The sequence below is a fragment of the Neophocaena asiaeorientalis genome, unplaced genomic scaffold (genome assembly GCF_003031525.2).
Source record: "Neophocaena asiaeorientalis asiaeorientalis breed wild unplaced genomic scaffold, Neophocaena_asiaeorientalis_V1.1 scaffold59, whole genome shotgun sequence".
Lineage (NCBI taxonomy): Eukaryota > Metazoa > Chordata > Mammalia > Artiodactyla > Phocoenidae > Neophocaena > Neophocaena asiaeorientalis.
Window position 1 is genome coordinate 13,091,033 of NW_020174268.1, and position 21,102 is coordinate 13,112,134.

At 35.1% G+C, this 21,102-nt stretch overlaps 1 protein-coding gene across 2 annotated transcripts in view; it reads right to left on the reverse strand.

Moving 5' to 3' along the window:
• NBEA (neurobeachin) overlaps positions 1-21,102 on the reverse strand; it is a 609,882-nt gene that overhangs the window by 446,936 nt on the left and 141,844 nt on the right. For both annotated transcript variants that reach the window (XM_024755508.1, XM_024755505.1), the window contains 4 exons: positions 16,841-16,920; positions 16,082-16,144; positions 15,888-15,985; positions 12,155-12,247 (listed from right to left, as the gene is read on the reverse strand). In XM_024755508.1, coding sequence (XP_024611276.1) covers positions 12,155-12,247; positions 15,888-15,985; positions 16,082-16,144; positions 16,841-16,920 — 334 coding nt within the window. The remainder of the gene's footprint in view (positions 1-12,154; positions 12,248-15,887; positions 15,986-16,081; positions 16,145-16,840; positions 16,921-21,102) is intronic.

A 21,102-nucleotide genomic window follows, 5' to 3' on the forward strand; every position in this document is an offset into this window, starting at 1 on the left:
TTTTTTTTTTTTGCGGTACGCAGGCCTCTCACTGTTGTGGCCTCTCCTGTAGCGGAGCACAGGCTCTGGACGCACAGGCTCAGCGGCCATGGCTCACGGGTCCAGCCGCTCCGCGGCATGTGGGATCCTCCCAGACCGGGTCACGAACCCGTGTCCCCTGCATCAGCAGAAGGACTCTCAACCACTGTGCCACCAGGGAAGCCCTGCCAGCTTTTATTATTCAGTTTTTAAAATATGTAATACTTTTACCTGGGTAAAAAATAATGATGACATAAAAAGATACAGAGAAGTTTCAAACCCAACTCATACCCTTTCCTCCTCATTCACACTGCCCCCTGCCCAATAACAAGTAAACTTTGTTTTAGTTTCTTATTTCCCTATCAGCTTCTCCCCCAACACATGCTTTTAAACAGATTTTATTTTTCAGAGTAGTTTTAGGTGCACAGCAAAATCGAGCAGAAAGTACAAAGATTACCCATATTCCCCTGGGTGGCCCCATGTATGCCACGTATGTATGGCCTCTCCCCACTATCAACACCCTCCAACAGAGAGGTACATTTGTTACAACTGCCTATCAGCTGCACTCCTCCCCAGTTTTATTGAGATGTAATTGATATATAACATAGCATTAGTTTAAGATGTACAACATAATGCTTTGATATATGTATATACTGCAAAATAATTACCACAAGTTTAGTTAATGCCATCACCTTACATAGTTGCAAAATTTTTTTTCTTGTGATGAAAACGTTTAAGATCTATTCTCTTAGCAACTCTTAAATACTATACAATATAGTATTGTTAACTATAGTCACCATGCTGTACACTTCAGCTCTAGACCTCATTTATCTTACAACTGGAAGCTTGTACCATTTGACCACATCCACTCATTTCTCCCAGTCTCTACCCTGCAGGTTATGGGAAACCCCCATCTTTTCTCTGTTTCTATGAGTTTGGTTTCTACAGATTCCGCACATAAGTGAGATGATATAGTATTTGTCTTTGTCTGATTTATTTCATTTAGTATAGAGCCCTCAAGGTCCATCTAAGTTGTGGCATATGACAGGATTGCCTTCTTTTTATGGCTGGATATTATTCCATTTTATATATAGAAACAGAGAAAACTACAATCTAAGTATCTACATTTTCTTTATCCATTCGTCTGTCAATGAACAATTAGGTTGTTTCCATGTCCTGGCTATTTGTAAATAATGCTGTAATGAACATGGGGGTACAGAAATCTCTTTGAGATAGTGATTTCAATTCCTTCGGATATAGTCCCAGAAGTGACAATGTTGGATTATATGGTAGTTCTATTTTTAATTTTTTGAGGACTCTCCATAGTGTTTTCCATAGTGGGTGCACCAATTTATATTCATACCAACAGTGAACATGGATTCCCTTTTCTTTATATCCTCACTGTTATCTCTTTTCTTTTTGATAACAGCCAATCTAACAGGTATGAGGTGATATCTCATTGTGGCTTAGACTTGCATTAGTTATGCTGAGCATGTTTTCATGTACCTGCTGTATGTCTTCCTTGGAAAAATGTCTATTCAGATCCTCTGCCCATTTTTTAATTGGATTGCTTGTTTGCTACTAAGTTGTATGAAGTCTTTATATATTTTATATATTAATAGCTTATCAGAGAAATGATTTGCAAATATTTTCTCCCATTCAGTAGGTTGCTTTTTCATACTGTTGACTTTCCTTTGCTGTGCAGAAACTTTTTAGATTGATATAATCACTTGTTTATTTTTGCTTTTGTTGTCAAATCCAAAATATCATTGCCAAGAATGATGTCAAGGAGCTTACCCCCTGTTTCCAGGTGCTATGTTCAAGTCTTTAATCCATTTTGAGTTAATTTTTATCTAATATGTAAGCTAGAGTTCCAGTTTCCTTCTTTTGCATGTGGCTGTCCAGTTTTCCCAACATCATTTATTGAAAAGATTATTCCTCCTCACTGTATATCTTGGCTCCTTTGTCATAAAGTATTGGCCATATATGTGTGGGTGTACTTCTGGGCTATTTTATTCCATTGATTTATGTGTCTGTTTTTATGCTAAGACCACACTGTTTTGAATACTGTAAATTTGGATCATAATCTAAAATCAGGAAGTGTGATGTCTCCAGCTTTGTTCTTTCTCAAGATTGCTTTGGCTATTCAGGGTCTTTTGTGGTTCCATACAAATTTTAGAATTATTTGTTCTATTTCTGTGAAAAATGCCATTGGCATTTTGATAGCAATTGCATTAAATATGTAGATCACTTTGGTTGGTATGGACATTTTAACAACATTGTTTCTTCCTATCCATGAGCATGGTATATCTTTTCATTTGTTTGTGTCTTCATCATTTTTTTTCACCAATGTCTTACAGTTTTCAGTATAAAGATCTTTCAACCTCCTTGGTAAAGATCTTTCAACCTCCTTGGTTAAATTTATTCCTAGGTATTGATATTTTATTCTATGAAATCTTTCATTCTTTCTCTATATCCTTAACCTTCTTTCCTATTTATCATCTTTGTCTCTTGGTGATGCTTTTACATAGTTTCTTCATTTCTTCTAGTTCACCAATTCTTTCTTAATTTCTGTATAAACTGTTTAACATGCCCATGGAGCTGTTAATTTTAGTTAGTGCCTTTTCATTTCCAGAAGTTACTTCTGATTATCTGTTTAAAAGCTTAATGGTTAGTTTCAATATGATCTTGTTTCTTAAGAATTATAACTTCTATTACGTTTGATCTTCATTTTTGACATATGAGAATGCCCCTTACTTTTGTATACCCAGCTATACATCTGAAAGGAATTTTGCTATATTTTACCCAACATTTCTAAGTTCTCAGTAATATAAAGTGTTTCAGGATATCTTGTTTTACCCATTGTTTTTCTTCTCCAATTATTCTTATTAGTCACATGTTAAGTCTCCTATGCCTTTATATAGTTTCTCATTTTATGTTTTTGGTCCATGCTTTGAGATCTTCCAGTTCACTAATTTGGGTGAATAGGGAAAAATAATGATATAAAGAGGCAGAATGTCACCTTTGGTGCTCTACTTGAATCTCAGATGCACTTTTTAAAGGTAAAATTCAAAGGTTCCACGATAGCTTCCACACTAGTTCTATTTCATTGAGTACATAATTTGATGATTCTTATCTCCTGTCTCTGGTTGCTATGCCCCTTCAACTGAGTTGTTATCTTCCATTTTCACACTGTTGCACTTAGATCTCCCTACTATGAATTTTAAATGATGAGATCCCTGCAGGTGTTGTAAGGCAAAGATCCCTCTAAGCACACTGATCTGTAGTACAAAACTTAGCATGCTGTAAGTCCTGAAGCCAGCATCCTAGCACTCCAATATCCTTACACTCCCACAACTTCAGGACAGGGAAAATTCATCCCATCAATTCAGGTACCTCTTGGCATTCTGGTGGTAACTTAAATAGAAGCCAATGTTAATATTCCTTGGAAGACAGAGACAGAGGAGAGGAGAGAGAATGGGAGGCAGAGATAGCTGAGATCAAAACATCTCTTAAAATTTGCTGCTTTTTAGTCTTTACCTTAGGCTGCTAACATAATTCTTCACCTGTTTGTCATTCCCATGGGAGAGAAAAAATCCCTCATGAGTTGCCATTTTTCTCTACTGGTACCCCAACAGAACATCAAGACTCATTTGTACACACAAGAGCCAACATTTTGGCAGAAGAGAGCCAAATAGCTTGGAGTTGAGAGTAGATGAGGAGGAAGCTTTCTTTTTGAACTGCTGTATCCCCAGAATCTGCACCACTACCTTTAACTAACAGACAACTGGCTCTGCCAGATAAACTAGACTAATTTCAGCTAGTCCAAAAATGAAAGACACTATTAGGTTAAACAACTGTCAACATGTAACAGGCCTATAACAAACAACTAATAGCATGTTTATTCATGTAACTACCAACAGTGCTTTTTAAATTTATTTATTTATTTATTTATTTATGGCTGCACTGAGTCTTCATTGGTGCACGCAGACTTTCTCTAGTTGCAGCAAGCGGGGGCTACTCTTCATTGCTGTGTGCGGGCTTCTCATTGTGGTGGCTTCTCTTGTTGCGGAGCACGGGCTCTAGGTGTGCAGGCTTCAGTAGTTGTGGCACGTGGGCTCAGTAGTTGTGGCTCACGGATTCTAGAGTGCAGGCTCATTAGTTGTGGCACACCGGCTTAGTTGCTCCACGGCATATGGGATCTTTCCAGACCAGGGCTCGAACCTGTGTCCCCTGCACTGGCAGGCACTTAAGCACTGTGCCACCAGGGAAGCCCAACAGTGCCTTTTAGAGTGTGATTATCTTGGAGAATTCATCCAGAAGTTACATTGTTCGAAGTTAAGACATTAAACAAACATACTTGGTTGAGAAATTTTTATTTCCACAGTAAACATTAAATAGTATGTGCTTTAAAATTTTTAGAAGCTAAAATTATTATAGTTTTAGTATGGTATAGCATTGGGCATTCTGATCATCTGTTTGAACCATTTGTTAGAATTCTGTTCTGCGAATAACTGTAATTAAGCCACCTCCATGAAGGAACAGTTTGGCTTTCTATTCAAGCATATATCAAAGGTAGGGTTTCTCAACTTTATATGTCTTTTTATTTTGGAAAATTTTAAGAGTTACAGAAAAGTTGAAAAGATAGTACAGAGAGTTCCCATATATAATTCACCCAGCTTCCGCATATGTTAACGTCTTACCTAATCATGGTACATATGTCAAAACTAAGAATCAACATAAGTACAATATTATTAATTAAGCTACAGACTTTATTTAGATTTCACCATGACCTTTTTTTCTGTTCAGGATCCAGTCCAGAATACCACTTTACATTTAGACTTCTCTGGTTTGTAGCAGTTTCCCATCCCTTGTTTTTCATGCCTTTTAACAGTTTTGAAGAGTATTGGTTAAGTATTTTGTAGACTGTCTCTCAATCTGGGGGTGTATGATGTTTTCTCACGATTAGACTGAGGTTATTTATGTTTTAGAAGAGTGTCACAGAGATGAAGTGCCCTTCTCATCATATTACATCAGGGAATACATATCAACATGACATATGACTGGTGATGTTAACCTTATTCAATAGTGAAAAAGAGTCAAGTTTTGCTATTCTTTGGAAGTTAGCCAGTAAGTCCATCCCTCACTCAAGGAGAGGGGATTTAAGTTCCATCTTCAGGAGGTGGGAATAGCTGCATATATTATTTAGAACAGACTTCTCAATATTTGTGATAGATGTCAAGCCTATCTCCAGTTCAGTTGACAATTAAAAGTGTATGGATTATCTCCCAACCTGTATCCTAGGTACTTACAGAAATTATAAACTCAGTGTTAGAAGAGACTACCCCACCCAGACTTCAGATTAGCTTCATCCATGAACCCAATTCAGATTCACTATCAAACGACTCCTCCATACACAAATGAGATGCTGACTTTGGGTGATATCTCATGTTTCAACAGTTTTAAAGATGATTCTCTTAGATTTTGTTTTTTTTCCCAACAGAATAAAACATTTCTTGTCTTCTGAAATGAAATGAAGCCTGTGATTTGGCTGCAATTCTGGAGGGCTTTCCTGGGCTCAAGGCATCCTCTCATTCCAGGACTCAGGCTAAAGCAGGAGCCTTTCTTTTCCATGCTGTTCTCATGGAAGAAGACAAGAATGAAAGAGGCCAAAGTAAAGGAAGTGAGCACATTCAAAGTTTCTGCTCACAAGTGGCAAATATAGTGTTTGTCCACATTCTAGTGACCCACTCCAGTCCTGTGTCCAGCATGTCAGTGGGGGAGCCTGGGAAACACTCCAAGTCAGGTGTCAAGGGCTGTTGATGAATGATCTTCATCACTTATTGTGTGGGAGGGAGCAGGTGGTGAGCGTGAATGGGAGCTAGGGCAGGACCACACGTGCAGACTCCTCTTTCAAGGAACTGGACATTTAAAAAAGTGGAGATGGTGGGACTTCCCCAGTGGTCCAGTGGTTAAGACCCCTGCCTTCCAATGCAGCAGGGTGGGGGTTCAACCCCTGGTCAGGGAGAGAAGATCTCACATGCCTTGCAGCCAAAAAAACCAAAACATAAAACAGAAGCAATATTGTAACAAATTCAATAAAGACTTTAAAAATGGTCCACATCAAAATAAAATAAAATAAAACAAAGAAGTGGAGATGTGGTTAGTTGTGAGGATGAACCGTAGATCAAGTTTGAAGTTTTTTAATGGAGGAGGCTTTTCTGCATAGAAGTTGAAGACACAGAGAGAATATGGTAAAATAACTTAATTCTTTTAGCCTACATTCTTTGAGAAGTTACTTGGTGTGGCCATTTTACATTTGTCATCTTATCAGTATTCAACAGCTTCATGAGGCAGGTACTATTATTATTTTTGTTTTACCAACGAGGAGAGTGAGGCCGATATTATATAACTTGCTTAGTCACAGAGTAAGTGGAGTTGTACTTCACCCTAGTAGATGGACTGTAGTCTTTCCTTATTACTTATTTACTACATAAAGATGGTAGAAACATGTTCTTCTCCTCCCCTTCTCCCGCCACATCCAAGAAATCCAATTCGCATGTAGGTGGTACTTTGCATGTCCCGGGGTAGATGGCAAATGTTTGAGATCATTGAAAGGCATGGGGTGAGCTCATCCTGCTCACATGGACATTTTGCCCTCCTAACTGACCCCAGGTATGCTAAAAGTGTTGGGCAGCTTCACAATGAATGCACTGGCCTTTTGGTAAGGCTTTCTGCATCTCTGCTAGATGTGGTCAAAGTAACCAGAACTCCTGGCGACTGCATCCAGATGTTGCCTTTAGTCAGTCTTGGAGCTCGTCAGCTCGTCCAGATGAATGTTTCCGTTCCACCAAGGAAAAGCGTATGTTGGCAGCCAGTGCCAAGCAGGGAGAAACAGGGAGGATCCCCAAAACGAACAGTTTGAGCAGCTGCCAGGAATGTCCCCCCAAATCCCCTCCCGGGGCCAGTGAGCCATGAACAGTGGGCTCCTCGCAGCCATCCTGGCACAACGTCGTGGCGGTGGCCTTCTCTTAGGTTTTTAGATATATAATCAAACTACCTATAAACAATGACACCTATTTCCTGCTACTGATTGTGTTTTGTTTCAAATCTTGAATAATAATTATTAGTAATGATTAGGTTATAGTAGAAACATCTGATTGCTGTTTGAATACTGCTAGTGCTTCATTTTTATATTTGGTGTCAGCTATTTATGATACCTTATAATGAAGAAATATTCTACCTTTATCAAAACTGCACATCAAATTGTACCTCTTACATTTTTGTTAACTATTTAAATTAACATATAGCAATATACTGTGACCTCTTTACAACTATTACATCATTTATCCTTAAAACTCAATGAGGGAAGCAGTATGATTTCACTCATTTATAGGGTTAAAAACTGAGACTCAAAGATGTTTCTAAACCACTCAGAAAACATGTGGCTAATCTAGGATCCAAACCTAGGCAGCCCAACTTAAGCCGATGAACTACTTGTATTTTATCAACCAGTTATCTCTATTAACCATCAAGCTGTACATGCTTTCTTTTAAGTGTTATTTTTTGACAACTAAATTTAACTTCATAGTCACATTGATAGGAATCATTTGAATTGTGTAGGTAAGCAGTTAAACTAACACTAAATTTCAGTGTTAGCCTTAGTCCTTTGCTCCATCATTGCTCCAATAAATAACTCCTCATTTTAACTAATCGGTCATTGATTTTACTTAATCCAACTCCATTAATAATATAAATACTGAAAATTCTGAAGATTTTAAAGGTGCTTTTTATATTTATAGTTTTTCAAACAATTTTTTGTTGAAAAAGTGTTTCAATATGTAACATTCACATGATTAAAATATTTACATGATCTACATCCATCTTTGTTTCTACCAACGCCCCATTAGAAGCCACTGTTCTTGATTTCTTATTTCTTATGAATTCTACTAGACTTTCTCACTACAAATATAAGTATTATATTCTCATATTCTCTTCTTTATACAAAAATAGCATTAATACATACCCATCTATACTATTTTTATAATCTTTTAACAATATAGCTGTGATATCTGTATATATAGTTATCTCATTGGTTTTGTTTATAACTGCATAGTACTCTATTTAATAAATGAACTATAACTTATTAACAAATCCTCTATTAATAGAAATTTAAGATTTCTTGTAACATTTACTATTATAAACAAAACAACAATGAATAACTCTGAATAGCCATCATTTCACATATGTGCAAGTGATGAACTAGTGGGTTAAAAAGTATATGTATTCGTAATTTTGACAGACATTGATCAAAATTAATAAATTGCACTACACGTAGGGTTATACTAATTTATGCTCCAGTTAGCAATGTGTGAGATGCTTGCTGTTCCCACAACCTTGCTAACAGAGGTGGATGCTGAATTTTGATATTTCTATCCATCTAATGTGTGAAAAATGATGTCTTACTTTAGTTTTAGATTATATTTCCCTTATTACAAGAAGAAATCAGCTCTTTTCATATGTTTATGTGCCACGTGTAATTTCCCTCTACAAGCTGTTCATTTATATCCTTGCCTATTTTTCTACTGGGTTGTCTTATCAATTTCTAGGGAAAGCTATGAAAGTTATCATGTAAAATCCTTTTGATTTACTGTTTCTATATTAATTATGAAAATTATCATTTTGTACATTCATACTTTTGCCCTTTCTTGAGTTGCTTAATGGTGATGTATCCATTTCTATCATGATTTTTAAAATGATTGTCTTCTAAATCATTAATTCCTACTTTCCTATTTATTATTCCCATTTATTGTTATTCTTTATCTTTTACATTTTAATTCTTTTTTTCTCTATTTCTTTTCTATTGGTCTACAGCTATGATAATCCTCTAAGCACTTCTTTAGCTGTCTCCCACAGGTTTTCTGAAGTTGTTTTCTAAAAATTCTGCAATTTTAGTGTCCATTTCTCTTTGACACAAAAATCGTTTAATAAATTTTAAATGTCTAGGTAGAAGAAACTTTGGTTTCTGATTTTGTTCCTATTTTCTAATTTTACTGCATGTTAACAAGAGAATCTTGCCTGTTTTGTCTCTATGTTTTGGAATTTTTCTTTGATGCCTACTACACCATGTCAAATTTTCATGCATGTTCCATGAGCACTTGAAGTTATATTCTTTATCAATATGGTACCAACTTCAAGCTATATTAATCAGATTTACCATATTATTTAGATTACTCTCTCTTTTGCCTTTTTATGGACTGGGGTGAATTAAAATTTGTTTTAATGTTTTAAACTATTAGTGATTATTTCTCCTGTAATTTCTGTTTCATGAAAGTTTCAACTTTTAATGTTATAAAGTATCTTTGTTTATATTGTTTACTGCTTTTTTGGCTTGAATTCTAATTTGTCCAATATTAAGATCATGATTCCTGCTTTTTTTTCATTTGTATTTATGTAGTATAGTTTTACTCATCCTTTTATTTTCAGTACTTTTACATTTATTTTATAGCAGATATGTTTGGTGTTCGATATGTCACATTTTGTTATGCTTCCTAAATTTTATGGATTTTTTTAAAACTTCCATTACATGTATTGTTCTCAGTTTTAATCATAGTTTTTAAATATTTTGTCAGCATTACAGTTTTAACTGCTTATCTTTGTAACTGTAAAGAAATAAGAAGTCCTCTATGTGTTTAGGAAGTGTATTTCCCTACTCTGAGCAAGGATAAAATCAGCATATTTACTCAAATTTTCCTCTCTCTTAAGCCATCCAATTTTATTCAATAGGCCTGCGTTTCTAATTTGTCAGCTTACATAGATATCCTTTGACTCTCTGAACTTTGTCTACTTGCCTCCTTTCCCTAGTCCTTTCTCAATTCATTATAATGGTAGCATTTCTACCTTATTAGGGCATACAAAAAGGGAATTCCAGTCTGTTACTCTAATTCAAACACTTGTCTTAGTCTTACTGTTAAATTAATTCAGTGTTCACCAGTAGTACTTGGCTGTAGTCTGTCCAGTCAATCCTAATTGGCTGCACTTAATCCCCCAGCAATTTTCTCAAGAATTATTCAGAAAAACAGTTCCTTATACGGTTAAAAATTGTTTGGCAGCACCCTTTTTATTTAAAGGATACTTTGGCTTCCATTTTCTTCACTTGAGTATCTACATTTTCTATATTGAAAGTTGTCATAGAGAAGTCTAAGGCCAGACAATCTTTCTCCTTTAATTTGTGCACTGCTGAAAAAAGAACTTTTTTTTTTTTTTACTTATATTTAAATCCAATAGTATACACTTTCATACTGACCATTTCAGGAAAATTTTTCCTGGTACACAAGTATGCCCTTTTAATACTGATGGCAAAATCTATATTAGGACCTCAATGAATTACAGCTTTAAATATTTGTTTAGTTACATTGTCTGCTTTTCTTATTTGGAAACTCCATTTATGCCATTTTTGGAATTTCTGTGCCTTCTGTATCAATCATTTTCTCTTTAATCCTTCTGAACACTCATATATTCATCCACACACATTATTTGCTTTGTTTTCATTTTTATCTTCTGTGTATCTTACTATGTTATCCACAGTTTCTCTTCCTTGAGTGTCTTCCAATTCCATTTTTGTGTGGTAGTTTTTTCCACCAATTTTTTTCAAAATTTTCTTAGCTCATGATTCAACATTTCAGTGATATTCTACCAGTTCTTTCAACTTCTTGAAATTCTGTTTAGTAGCTGCCCTTTCTCAGAAGCAATTCATTTATTTCTTACTTTTTAAACTTATGGTCAAGTTTTTAATCAAACTTATTGTGTACTCCATAGCAGTATTTTCCAGTGACTGTTCTTCATGTACTGGTTAGTTTTGTTTATCTTTTCCACATTTCTATATTTTAAAATGTGTTTTCTTGACAATTTTTAAGAACTTGCATATAGGGTTAGAATCCTTTATTAATTATTCCCAGTCAATTTCCTTTACTTAACCAAAGTTACATGAGTGATCATTATCTCTTCTTGTTAATGGTGCATATGCTCTCACTCGCAGTATTCTATCACCTAGTACACTTATAGTTCCTCAGATGCATATTACTCTTTTCTACAATCCTGGTTTTGTTGAACTACTCTTTCTCTAAAAAGCACTGATTTGGTACCAAAATGAAAATAATATCTACTCTTCTAGACTATTTAGCATGTTAGAGATGTTTTACCTGAATGTTGTGCAGTTTTCATCAGTGTTACCGATAAACTCTTGGTAAATCAAAATACCAAAAAAAATTAGCAATTCTAAAGTTCTGAGAGGAACCCCACCTATCATTACTAAACGGCAGTACTACTTTCCTGGGCTCATTTGTATAGAAAATGGATTTATACAAGACTATTCATGCACAGGACAACACAGTATGGAAAACATTCATTATATCAGCAGGTGATTTTTAAAAGCATCTAAATTCTGGACTTTGGGTGAAAAAAGAGATATTATAGGATCTTCAAATCACAATAAGCCTCAACGTTAGAAAAGAATACAGACAGACATTAAATACTGACTTAGCATGTGAGCAAAAGAGTAGGTCTCAGGGAGACCTCAATTTCCCTGTGTCAAGCAAGTTTTCTTTGAAATCATATCCCTATGTGTTTTATTTTATTTGATGAAATATTTTATTATATCCTTAAAAGAACAATATTTTCTTTCCAATAGGCCAACAGGAATAAACCATATTACTTAAATGTGATTTTGTTCTATAAACTACTATTAAAAACCATTCTTTCTGGGGCTTCCCTGGTGGCGCAGTAGTTGAGAGTCCGCCTGCCAATGCAAGGGACACGGGTTCGTGCCCCAGTCCGGGAAGATCCCACATGCCGCGGAGCGGCTGGGCCCATGAGCCATGGCCGCTGAGCCTGCGCGTCCGGAGCTTGTGCTCCGCAACGGGAAAGGCCACAACAGTGAGAGGCCCGCGTACAGCAAAAAACAAACAAACAAACAAAAAAAACGATTCTTTCACAAAATATTTTTACAACTTTTACCACAAGAAGTTATTATTTTCTATTGTAAGATCATTCCAGTCAAATTCACGTGTTACAAACCTAGTAGAAATACAGTTTCAGTAGATATTTCTACAATTCATTGTGAAAAACATCAACTTACTTGTGACCTAAATGCTTCAGAAAGTATCCCAGAACCTTCAGAGCTTGAACCCAAATACTTTCACTTTTAGAGGCCAATAGTTTGTAGATTACCCTAAAATATATAGAAATAAATGATATTTTGAGCACTTACGAATATTAAAAATATAAGCACTATATACTTTAAAATAAACTATAAATATATAAAACATAAAAGACCTCTCAGGTTTTTAAAATTCTTTGAAAAAGTTGGAAATAAGCACATTAAATTTCTTTAAATTTGGACTTCAAATACATCCTCAAAAGGACAGTGTGATTGGTTGTTCATAAGTATTTCCTCCCAGCACACTAAACAACACTTTCAATTTTAAGATCCATGCTTAGTTAAGCCACATTTCCTCTTCTATTTGAGTTTCCCCTGACATTCGTACTTAATGACCTTTTTTCTTGGTTATGGCTAAACGGACCATGGGTACCTACCTGCTGAATTATTTTTCTTTTCTGAGAATTTGGAATGAGTTCTGAGAAACAATATCTAGTCTTTGTTGGGCTCTTGAATTAGGAAATGATTTAAAAGAGAAACTATAGGACAGCCTTGTTTTGTTCACAAAGGTTAGTCTATATACAGAAGGAATAAAGCAGCTATACAGGAAGTCGCAGAAGAAGCAAACTTGTTTCTTCATAGATTTCCAATTCTTGGTTCCTACCCTAGTGTGTTTCTACAATAAACTAACACATGACCTAACTTACACAGTCACTTCAAATCCTATATAACAGCAGGGATATATTCATTATAATACTTATATGTACTTCAAAATTTTTATCTCATTTTTTTCAAAAAATAAAAACAAATATTTTTTCTATAAGGTAGAAGGGGACAATAATAACTACATTCTTTTGCAACTAATTCTACAATTTAAGAAGGTTCTCTGACGGTGGCTGTGGTGACTATAAAATTAGGGTGTGCTTTATTCTATTAAATATCTTTGTAAAACTTAAAATGCCATTTTATATTTTGAAGTGAAGTAATATAGTCTGAACACAAAAACAGGTAAGAGAAGATGCAGTATGATTTTCCTTTCACTTCAGTGACATTAACAGAGGGGAACAAATAACTGAAAGTTAATGACATCTATTTTATTTAAAGTAACTTAGACTTTAAAAAATAAAATAATACATTGTTGATAATACTTTTTAAAAATTATACTACTGAAGAATACATTATGAGAAGAAGTAAACTCTACAGTGATTATTTCCTTCAGAAGATAGTGTTTTGCAAAACCCTCAAGTTCTTAAATGAATATAAATTTACATTGAAATATATTTTCAGAACTTTTAAGGACCAACAACAGTAATGAAAGAAAGACAAATATGACAATAGAAAAATTATACATGTCAAAGAAATATTCAGGAAATCATAACAAAGAACATTCAACAGTTTTCAATCTTGAAAACCAAAACAAAACCTCACAGCATAAAAATGTGACTATACTCAGATATGTAATCAGAAACTCCCACAGAATTCCTATTCTCTAGGAATAACTGAGTTAAAGGGGTAAAAAGGTATAAGATCCACCTTAGATCAACAGAAATTATGATTTAATATTTGAAATATGAAATCATCTAAGGCCATCAGACATCTGTGCTACATAGGATTTTTTTCACAACCAGACAAGTATTTCTTACAAAACCCAAGATAAAGTATGAATAGGAAATTTACTGACAAATCAATTAATGACTGTTTACTTACAATATAATAATACAGGTGAATCCTAATTCATTTGCCCCAGCTTACTATATTCAGCCAGAAAATGATCTAAACTATGTGAAAAAAGAAATTACCTATTCTTTTCTCTAAAGATTTTCAGATATAAAAATATTACATTTTTTTATGTTCAGGTCAGTATCACCACAAGGTCTTCCTTAAGTCCAGTTAAAATATTAACAGAATTAAATTAAGTTCATTCTTTGTGTTCATTTCTTAGCATGCTTGAATTATAATTAATCAAAAATTTCCCCATACATAACTGTCACCCTTTAGTATCTATTTTCTAGGGTACAGAATTTAAAATTTTATATCTAATAAGCCTATTTTTTCCATATTCTAAACCAGAGCCTACATCCTCTACATTCTTTTTAAGTGGAAAAACTAAAGCAGCACATTTTCCACGTTTGTGATTGTTTTGAACACACTGGTAACAATGTGACATGTTCAGCTGGTGTCAACCATGAGCAACAAGGCCTTTGTACTTATTGTGCTCAATCTTTTCATGTTATACAGTTAAGATACTATTTCAGTCCTCTAAAGAGCTTACCAAATAGCACTCTCTCGTAAGATCATTATTTCCAGTGTGTCAAGGAAAGCAGGATTCTATTTTTGCATTTCACCATATTAACCAATCGAAGGTTGGTATCATTCATAAGGGTAATGAGTATATTTTTAATTGATTTCTTAATTAATCAGTTAATATAATAAAAGAAGCAGGTACTAGGATCTAAGTTCCAGGATACTAAGTGTTCAATCTAAATATAATTTAAGGAGAATGAGTGTAATTGTTTGTATTATATCATTAGGTTGAGCCATATGAAATTGCCTTTATTTGGTAAAGTCACTTAAGTTTTCAGCAATTTCATACAGTTCAACCTCACAATAAAATATATTTGTAGTTGTTAATAATTAAATGTACAATCTTCTTATTTAAATAGATTAGCAACCCAATGGGTTGTAAACTCAAAGGTAAGAGTGGTGTCACAAGTTAGATATCCACATAGAAATAAAGTGATTGCTTCTCTGATTTGAAAAGAAAGTCCTTCAAGACTAGAAAGTTGTTATTTGCTGATATAAATGGCCAAGTAAAAGAAGCACTAATAAAGTCCCTTGACATTTAATAATATATTATTTCCAAACTCTTTTTATAACCTGTGGAAGTTCACTGAGGTACACATGGCATAACCTAGATTTCTTATTTATTCAAATAACTCAGACTCCAGAAAAATAATAAGGGAGACTCCTTAAGGGGCTAGGTTTTAGGTTTAAGTTAATAAGAATATTAACCAAGAAACTATGTTTTACTTATCTACATAATTACTTTACAATCACCATAAGTAAAGTTAGTTTTCAAATTTGGCTTCTTGTTCCAAAATATTTCATCTCCATCATTCTCATCATACTGCCACTGTCCTAGCTCGTCATCTCTAACACTGATGAATAAAATAATCTCTCTACTGATCTTGCTACATCAGTTTTATCTATCTCCAACTCATTTTCCACACTGCTGATTGTAAATCTAGCAAAATGGAAATCTGAGCAAATCAGCTGTGTATTCAAAATTCTTTAGTTTTCATCACCAATAAAATAAAATCTGAACTTCTTACCATTATATGGATCTTTCAAACCTGGCCACTATCTAGCTCTTGAGTCTAAACTCATAGACTTTTCTTGAACTCTCTTTTGTCGAAATATACCATGCTCTCTCATCTTCTTGCCAAAATATTTGCTCTTCCCACTACTTAAAATGTCTTTACTACAGCAACAACAATATAATTACTCTTCTTGAGACCTGAGACCCATTTTCTATACACTTGATCAGTTCCCTTGAGTATTAGAAGATTAATAACAGCTTTCTCCATCTATTCCCTTCTTATGTGTAAGATTTTGCTATATACACTCAAAAGTTAACTCAATAGGGATTATTCTGGGAAGCACAGCTGTACTCAATTAAAGCCTACTAATAGCACTAATATTATAAACATACCTTATTCCATTTCTTTGATCAAACGCTGGTATCATTGAGGCTGGGTGTTCTGACATTAAAGCCACTAGTAACTGTAACACATCATGAATATTTTCATCCTGCATAATAAGGATCAGCAATATTTATTTAGTTATAAATGTTTTCTAACGCATTGAATAAAATTATTAAAATAGAAGACCCAGACCATGTCCTACCTCATGCATTGTAAGCAGGTAATTTAATATACTCTGAAGTTCATCTTCCTTGACCCCTCGATCCTAATTTTTTTAAAAATTAATTAATTTAAAATTAAAACTTTAATTAAAGACAGCCATCAAAATGATCACTTCAAAATAAAATATGGACAACTTAAAAGCAGTGATGCTTTAATTAAAATATCTAGATACTTCATAATTCATAGACTATATTATTTCAAGGTAAATAAGTACATATTTAGAAAATTGTACCTATTCTTCTAAAGTTGCTAATGTTTGACTGACTTTACTATAAAAATTATATTTTGATCATCTAAATATATTAATATTACTATTTTCTAAACATGTATTCTTTTCTTAAAATAATGCAAATTACCATAAAACTTTACAATATTAATTGCTGTGCATTTTACCTTTATTTTCTATTTATCTTAATCTTTTAAAAATCCTAATATGATAAAAATATATAAGTCTTCTCAAACAGGAACACAGATCATTTTCTAAAATGAAATCTTCATGCTCAATTTTTATGTATATATGTTCCTTGTCTATTTCTGCTACACCCCTTAGGATAGAACACCTCAGAGTATTAGCACAAAGTGAAGTTCAACAAAAGTTAATACTAAGATTTACAGAATATTGAAAGCAATTCATGAATTAAAGGTTGTAAAACTAATTTTACAATAATGATTTAAACTCTGCCAAAACATTCTTTTCATGTAATATACTGCAATTTTGAATTACATAAAACTGTTTTACCTTTAATATAAGCTGTTTCAGGAAAAGTAACATAAATGCCCGTAGTGATATAATTTCTTTTTGTGATGGCCGGGGACCATCTAGAATAAAACAGAAAATAAAAAGAAACAACAAACAATAAAACCCCTCATTATTATTACTTAATAATAAGCTTAATGCAATTATGTTGTGATATTATGGAATACTTTAAGTTATATTCATTATAATTATCATATTTCTTAGTATTAATTCTGTACAATTTCAATAATAGAGAATACAAATATTATTTTCAGATTTTTGGCAATTTCAAATTTTTTACTAAATGTCAGATTTGCGGGAAAGAATTACTTTTTAAAAATTATATTACTATTCATTGATAAATAAATAATATCAGGTCTTTACATGGATACATTTCCGTACTTTTATTAACTTAATAGGTTCCCTTTTCCCCCTCAAATCCAAGTTTTCCCAATATTTCTTCCACCTTCTTCTTACCTGTCTATATTTAAAATCATTCTCCATTTTCATCCGCACATTATAGAACAAACCATAGAAAAGTGACACTCTACGTAATTATTTGGTTTGAAGCTTTTTTCTTCTATGACACTTATATACACAAAATACATATTATTATGACACTCAATAAATGCTTGAGTCAATAAATGAAATAAGCATGAACAGTTACAGTGTACATATCATTTCCAATAGAACACCTAAATTTCAAAGTAAATAAGTGCAAATATTTAATTACCAATAAAAATGAGAATATGCCATGATATATATGTAATATATAATATGCAGTAATGAAATTATACCTTTAAGAAACATAGCTTGAACCATGAAGTCCTTAAACATCAAGCCTTACTTGAAGCAACCCAGATTTATATAGCTTCTGTATAAGTTTTAATCTATAATCCTTTTATGTATAATTTATAGCATCTGCTTATTCACTCCACAAATATTTACGTGTAGATTATTACACATCAAAACAAATTAGCCCTTAATCCATTTTATCTACTCTTGGGAAAGAAATCTCTTTCCCATTTCTACATTTGTTGCCCTACTCCTGTCAATAGTGTACAAAGTACTCTTTCCCTCCTTACCAAAACTTGCTATTATTTTTGTTTTTTTTAATATTTTCATTGTGAAATATAGTACACATACAGAAGATATACATTTACAACTTAATGAATTATTATAAGATGAACACCTGTATAACAACTTCTTAGGTCACGAAACTGAACACTGACAGCAGCTTGGCAGAGAAACCTATCAACCCTTGGTGTGTAGGTAAAGGAGCTGCGCAGAGTGGAGGGTGAGGTCCTGATTTATATCATATGCAGTAAATAAATACTCCCTCCATGACTGATTTCAAGTTCACACCACCAATGGTTTGACAACCATCTCATCAAATATCTAATAATTGGTGGTGGCACCAGTCTGCTCCAGCATACAATAAAGGCTCACCCTACCCAGCTCTCAGCTTTGAGCCACACCCCCCCTCCTGATCACATCCCCCACACCATCTCCTTAGAGACAGCACCATTATTTCAGTAATAATTTCCTTACTTTTATTTATAATTTGGCCACCACTTAATGAAATTGGACAAGTGTTATACTATCTTTGTGCATAAGTGTTTCTTATTGTTAGGACGAGGACAAAAGCTCTTTGTGATAGGATATTTTGTGAGGATTAAATGGAAACATATGTAAAGGAATCAGAATAGTAACTGGTCCATTTTAATTGTAAGCACTCAGTATACGTACTACTGTCATATATTGATATTACACAATGTAAATAACAAAGGAGTAAAGCACAGTAAAAAATAAAGAGCACAGTAAAAAATAATAAAGACTCAAGAAAAGGTATAATAAACATAAAATTGAAGATGGGGTTATCTCTACGCCTGGAAATGGGATAAATGTCTGACCGAGGATAGATATACACAGGCTTATGGTAATATTCTATTCCTTAAGCTTGGTGATACTCATAAAAGTCTACCTTTGTAAATGTATGTATACATTTGTACCTTTGTAAATGTAAATTATACATTTACATATATAATACCACTTTGTGTTTGTGATATATTCAGAATAAGTCTTTAAAACACCTATAATATGAATTACCTATGCATATAAATCTGTAAGTCTGTGTTTGAGCAGACAAATAGAGGTGAAAAAATATATAAGACTGGTAATACTGGCTCCTTGGGAAAGTATTAACTTTTTTTTTTTTTAATTTTTTTTAGTATTAACTTTTTAATCACAAATCTTTACATTATTTCACGGGCTACCAAGATCATGTACTACTATGAGATTTTTAATATAAATAAATGTTTTTACACTGAATCATATATAAAAATTTCAGAGACAGGGGGACGAGGGGAAGATGGCAGAAAAGTAAGACGCGGAGATCATGTTCCTCCCCACATATACACCAGAAATACATCTACACGTTGAAAAGCCCCTACAGAACACCTACGGAACGCTGGCAGAAGACCTCAGACCTCCCAAAAGGTAAGAAAGTCCACACGTACCTGGGTAGGGCAAAAGAAAAAAATAAACAGAGACAAAAGGATAGGGATGGGACCTGCACCAGTGGGAGGGAGCTGTGAAGGAGGAAAGGTTTCCACACACTAGGAAGCCCCTTCGCGGGTGGAGACTGAGGGAGGCGGAGGGGGAAAGCTGCAGAGCCGCGGAGGAGAGCACAGCAACAGGGTGTGGAGGGCAAAGTGGAGAGATTCTCGCACAGAGGATTGGTGCTGACCAGCATTCACCAGCCCGAGAGGCTTGTCTCCTCACCCGCCGGGGCGGGCGGGACTGGGAGCTGAGGCTCAGGCTTTGGTCGGAGCGCAGGGAGAGGACTGTGGTTGGCGGCGAGAACACAGCCTGCAAGGGGTTAGTGCACCATGGCTGGCCGGGAGGGAGTCCGGGGAAAAGTCTGGACCTGCCGTATAGGCAAGAGACTTTTTCTTCCCTCTCTGTTTCCTGGTAAACGAGGAGAGGGGTTTAAGAGCACTGCTTAAAGGAGCTTCAGAGACGGACGCAAGCTGTGGCTGAAAGCGCGGACACCAGAGATGGACATGAGACGCTAAGGCTGCTGCTGCCGCCACCAAGAAGCCTGTGTGTGAGCACAGGTCACTATCCACACACCCCTTCCGGGGAACCTGTGCAGCCCACCACTGCCAGGGTCCCAGGATCCAGGGACAACTTCCCCGGGAGAATGCACGGCGTGCCTCAGGCACTGCACTCCATGCCTCTCCCTCCCCCCGGCCTTATTGAGCCACAGTCCCCGAAGCAGCTGCTCCTTTAACCCTGTCCTATCTGACCGAACAACAGACGCCTTCCAGCAACCTACACGCAGAGGCGGGGCCAAAATCAAAGTTGAGCACCGGGAGCTGTGAGAACAAAGAGAAAAGGAAATCTCTCCCAGCAGCCTCAGAAGCAGCAGATTAAAGCTCCACAATCAACTTGATGTACCTGCATCTGTGGAATACATGAATAGACAATGAATCATCCCAAACTGAGGAGGTGGACTTTGAGAGCAAGATTTATTTTTTCCCCTTTTCCTCTTTTTGTGAGTGTGTATGTGTATGCTTCTGTGTGAGATTTTGTCTGTATAGCTTTGCTCCCACCATTTGTCCTAAGGTTCTATCCGTCTGTTTTTTTGTTGTTGTTTTTTGTTTGTTTGTATTTTCTTTAAAAACAATTTTTTTCTTAATAATTTTTTATTTTAATAAATTTTATTTTATCTTCTTTCTTTCCTTCCTTCATTCCTTCTTTCCTTCCTTCCTCCCTCCCTCCTTTCTTCCTTCCTTTCTTTCTTTCTTCCCTTCTTTCTTTCTTTCTACTTTTTCTCCCTTTTATTCTGAGCTGTGTGGATGAAAGGCTCTTGGTGCTGCAGCCAGGAGTCAGTGCTGTGCCTCTGAGGTGGGAGAGACAACTTCAGGACACTGGTCCACATGAGACCTCCCAGCTCCACATAATAATATCAAATGGCGAAAATCTCCCAGAGATCTCCATCTCTACACCAGGACCCAGCTTCACTCACCGACCAGCAAGCTACAGGGCTGGTCACCCTATGCCAAACAACTAGCAAGACAGGAACGTAACCCCACCCATTAGCAGAGAGGCTGCCTAAAATCATAATAAGTCCACAGACACCCCAAAACACACCACCAGATGTGGACCTGCCCACCAGAAAGACAAGATCCAGCCTCATCCACCAGAACACAGGCACTAGTCCCCTCCACCAGGAAGCCTACACAACCCACTGAACCAAC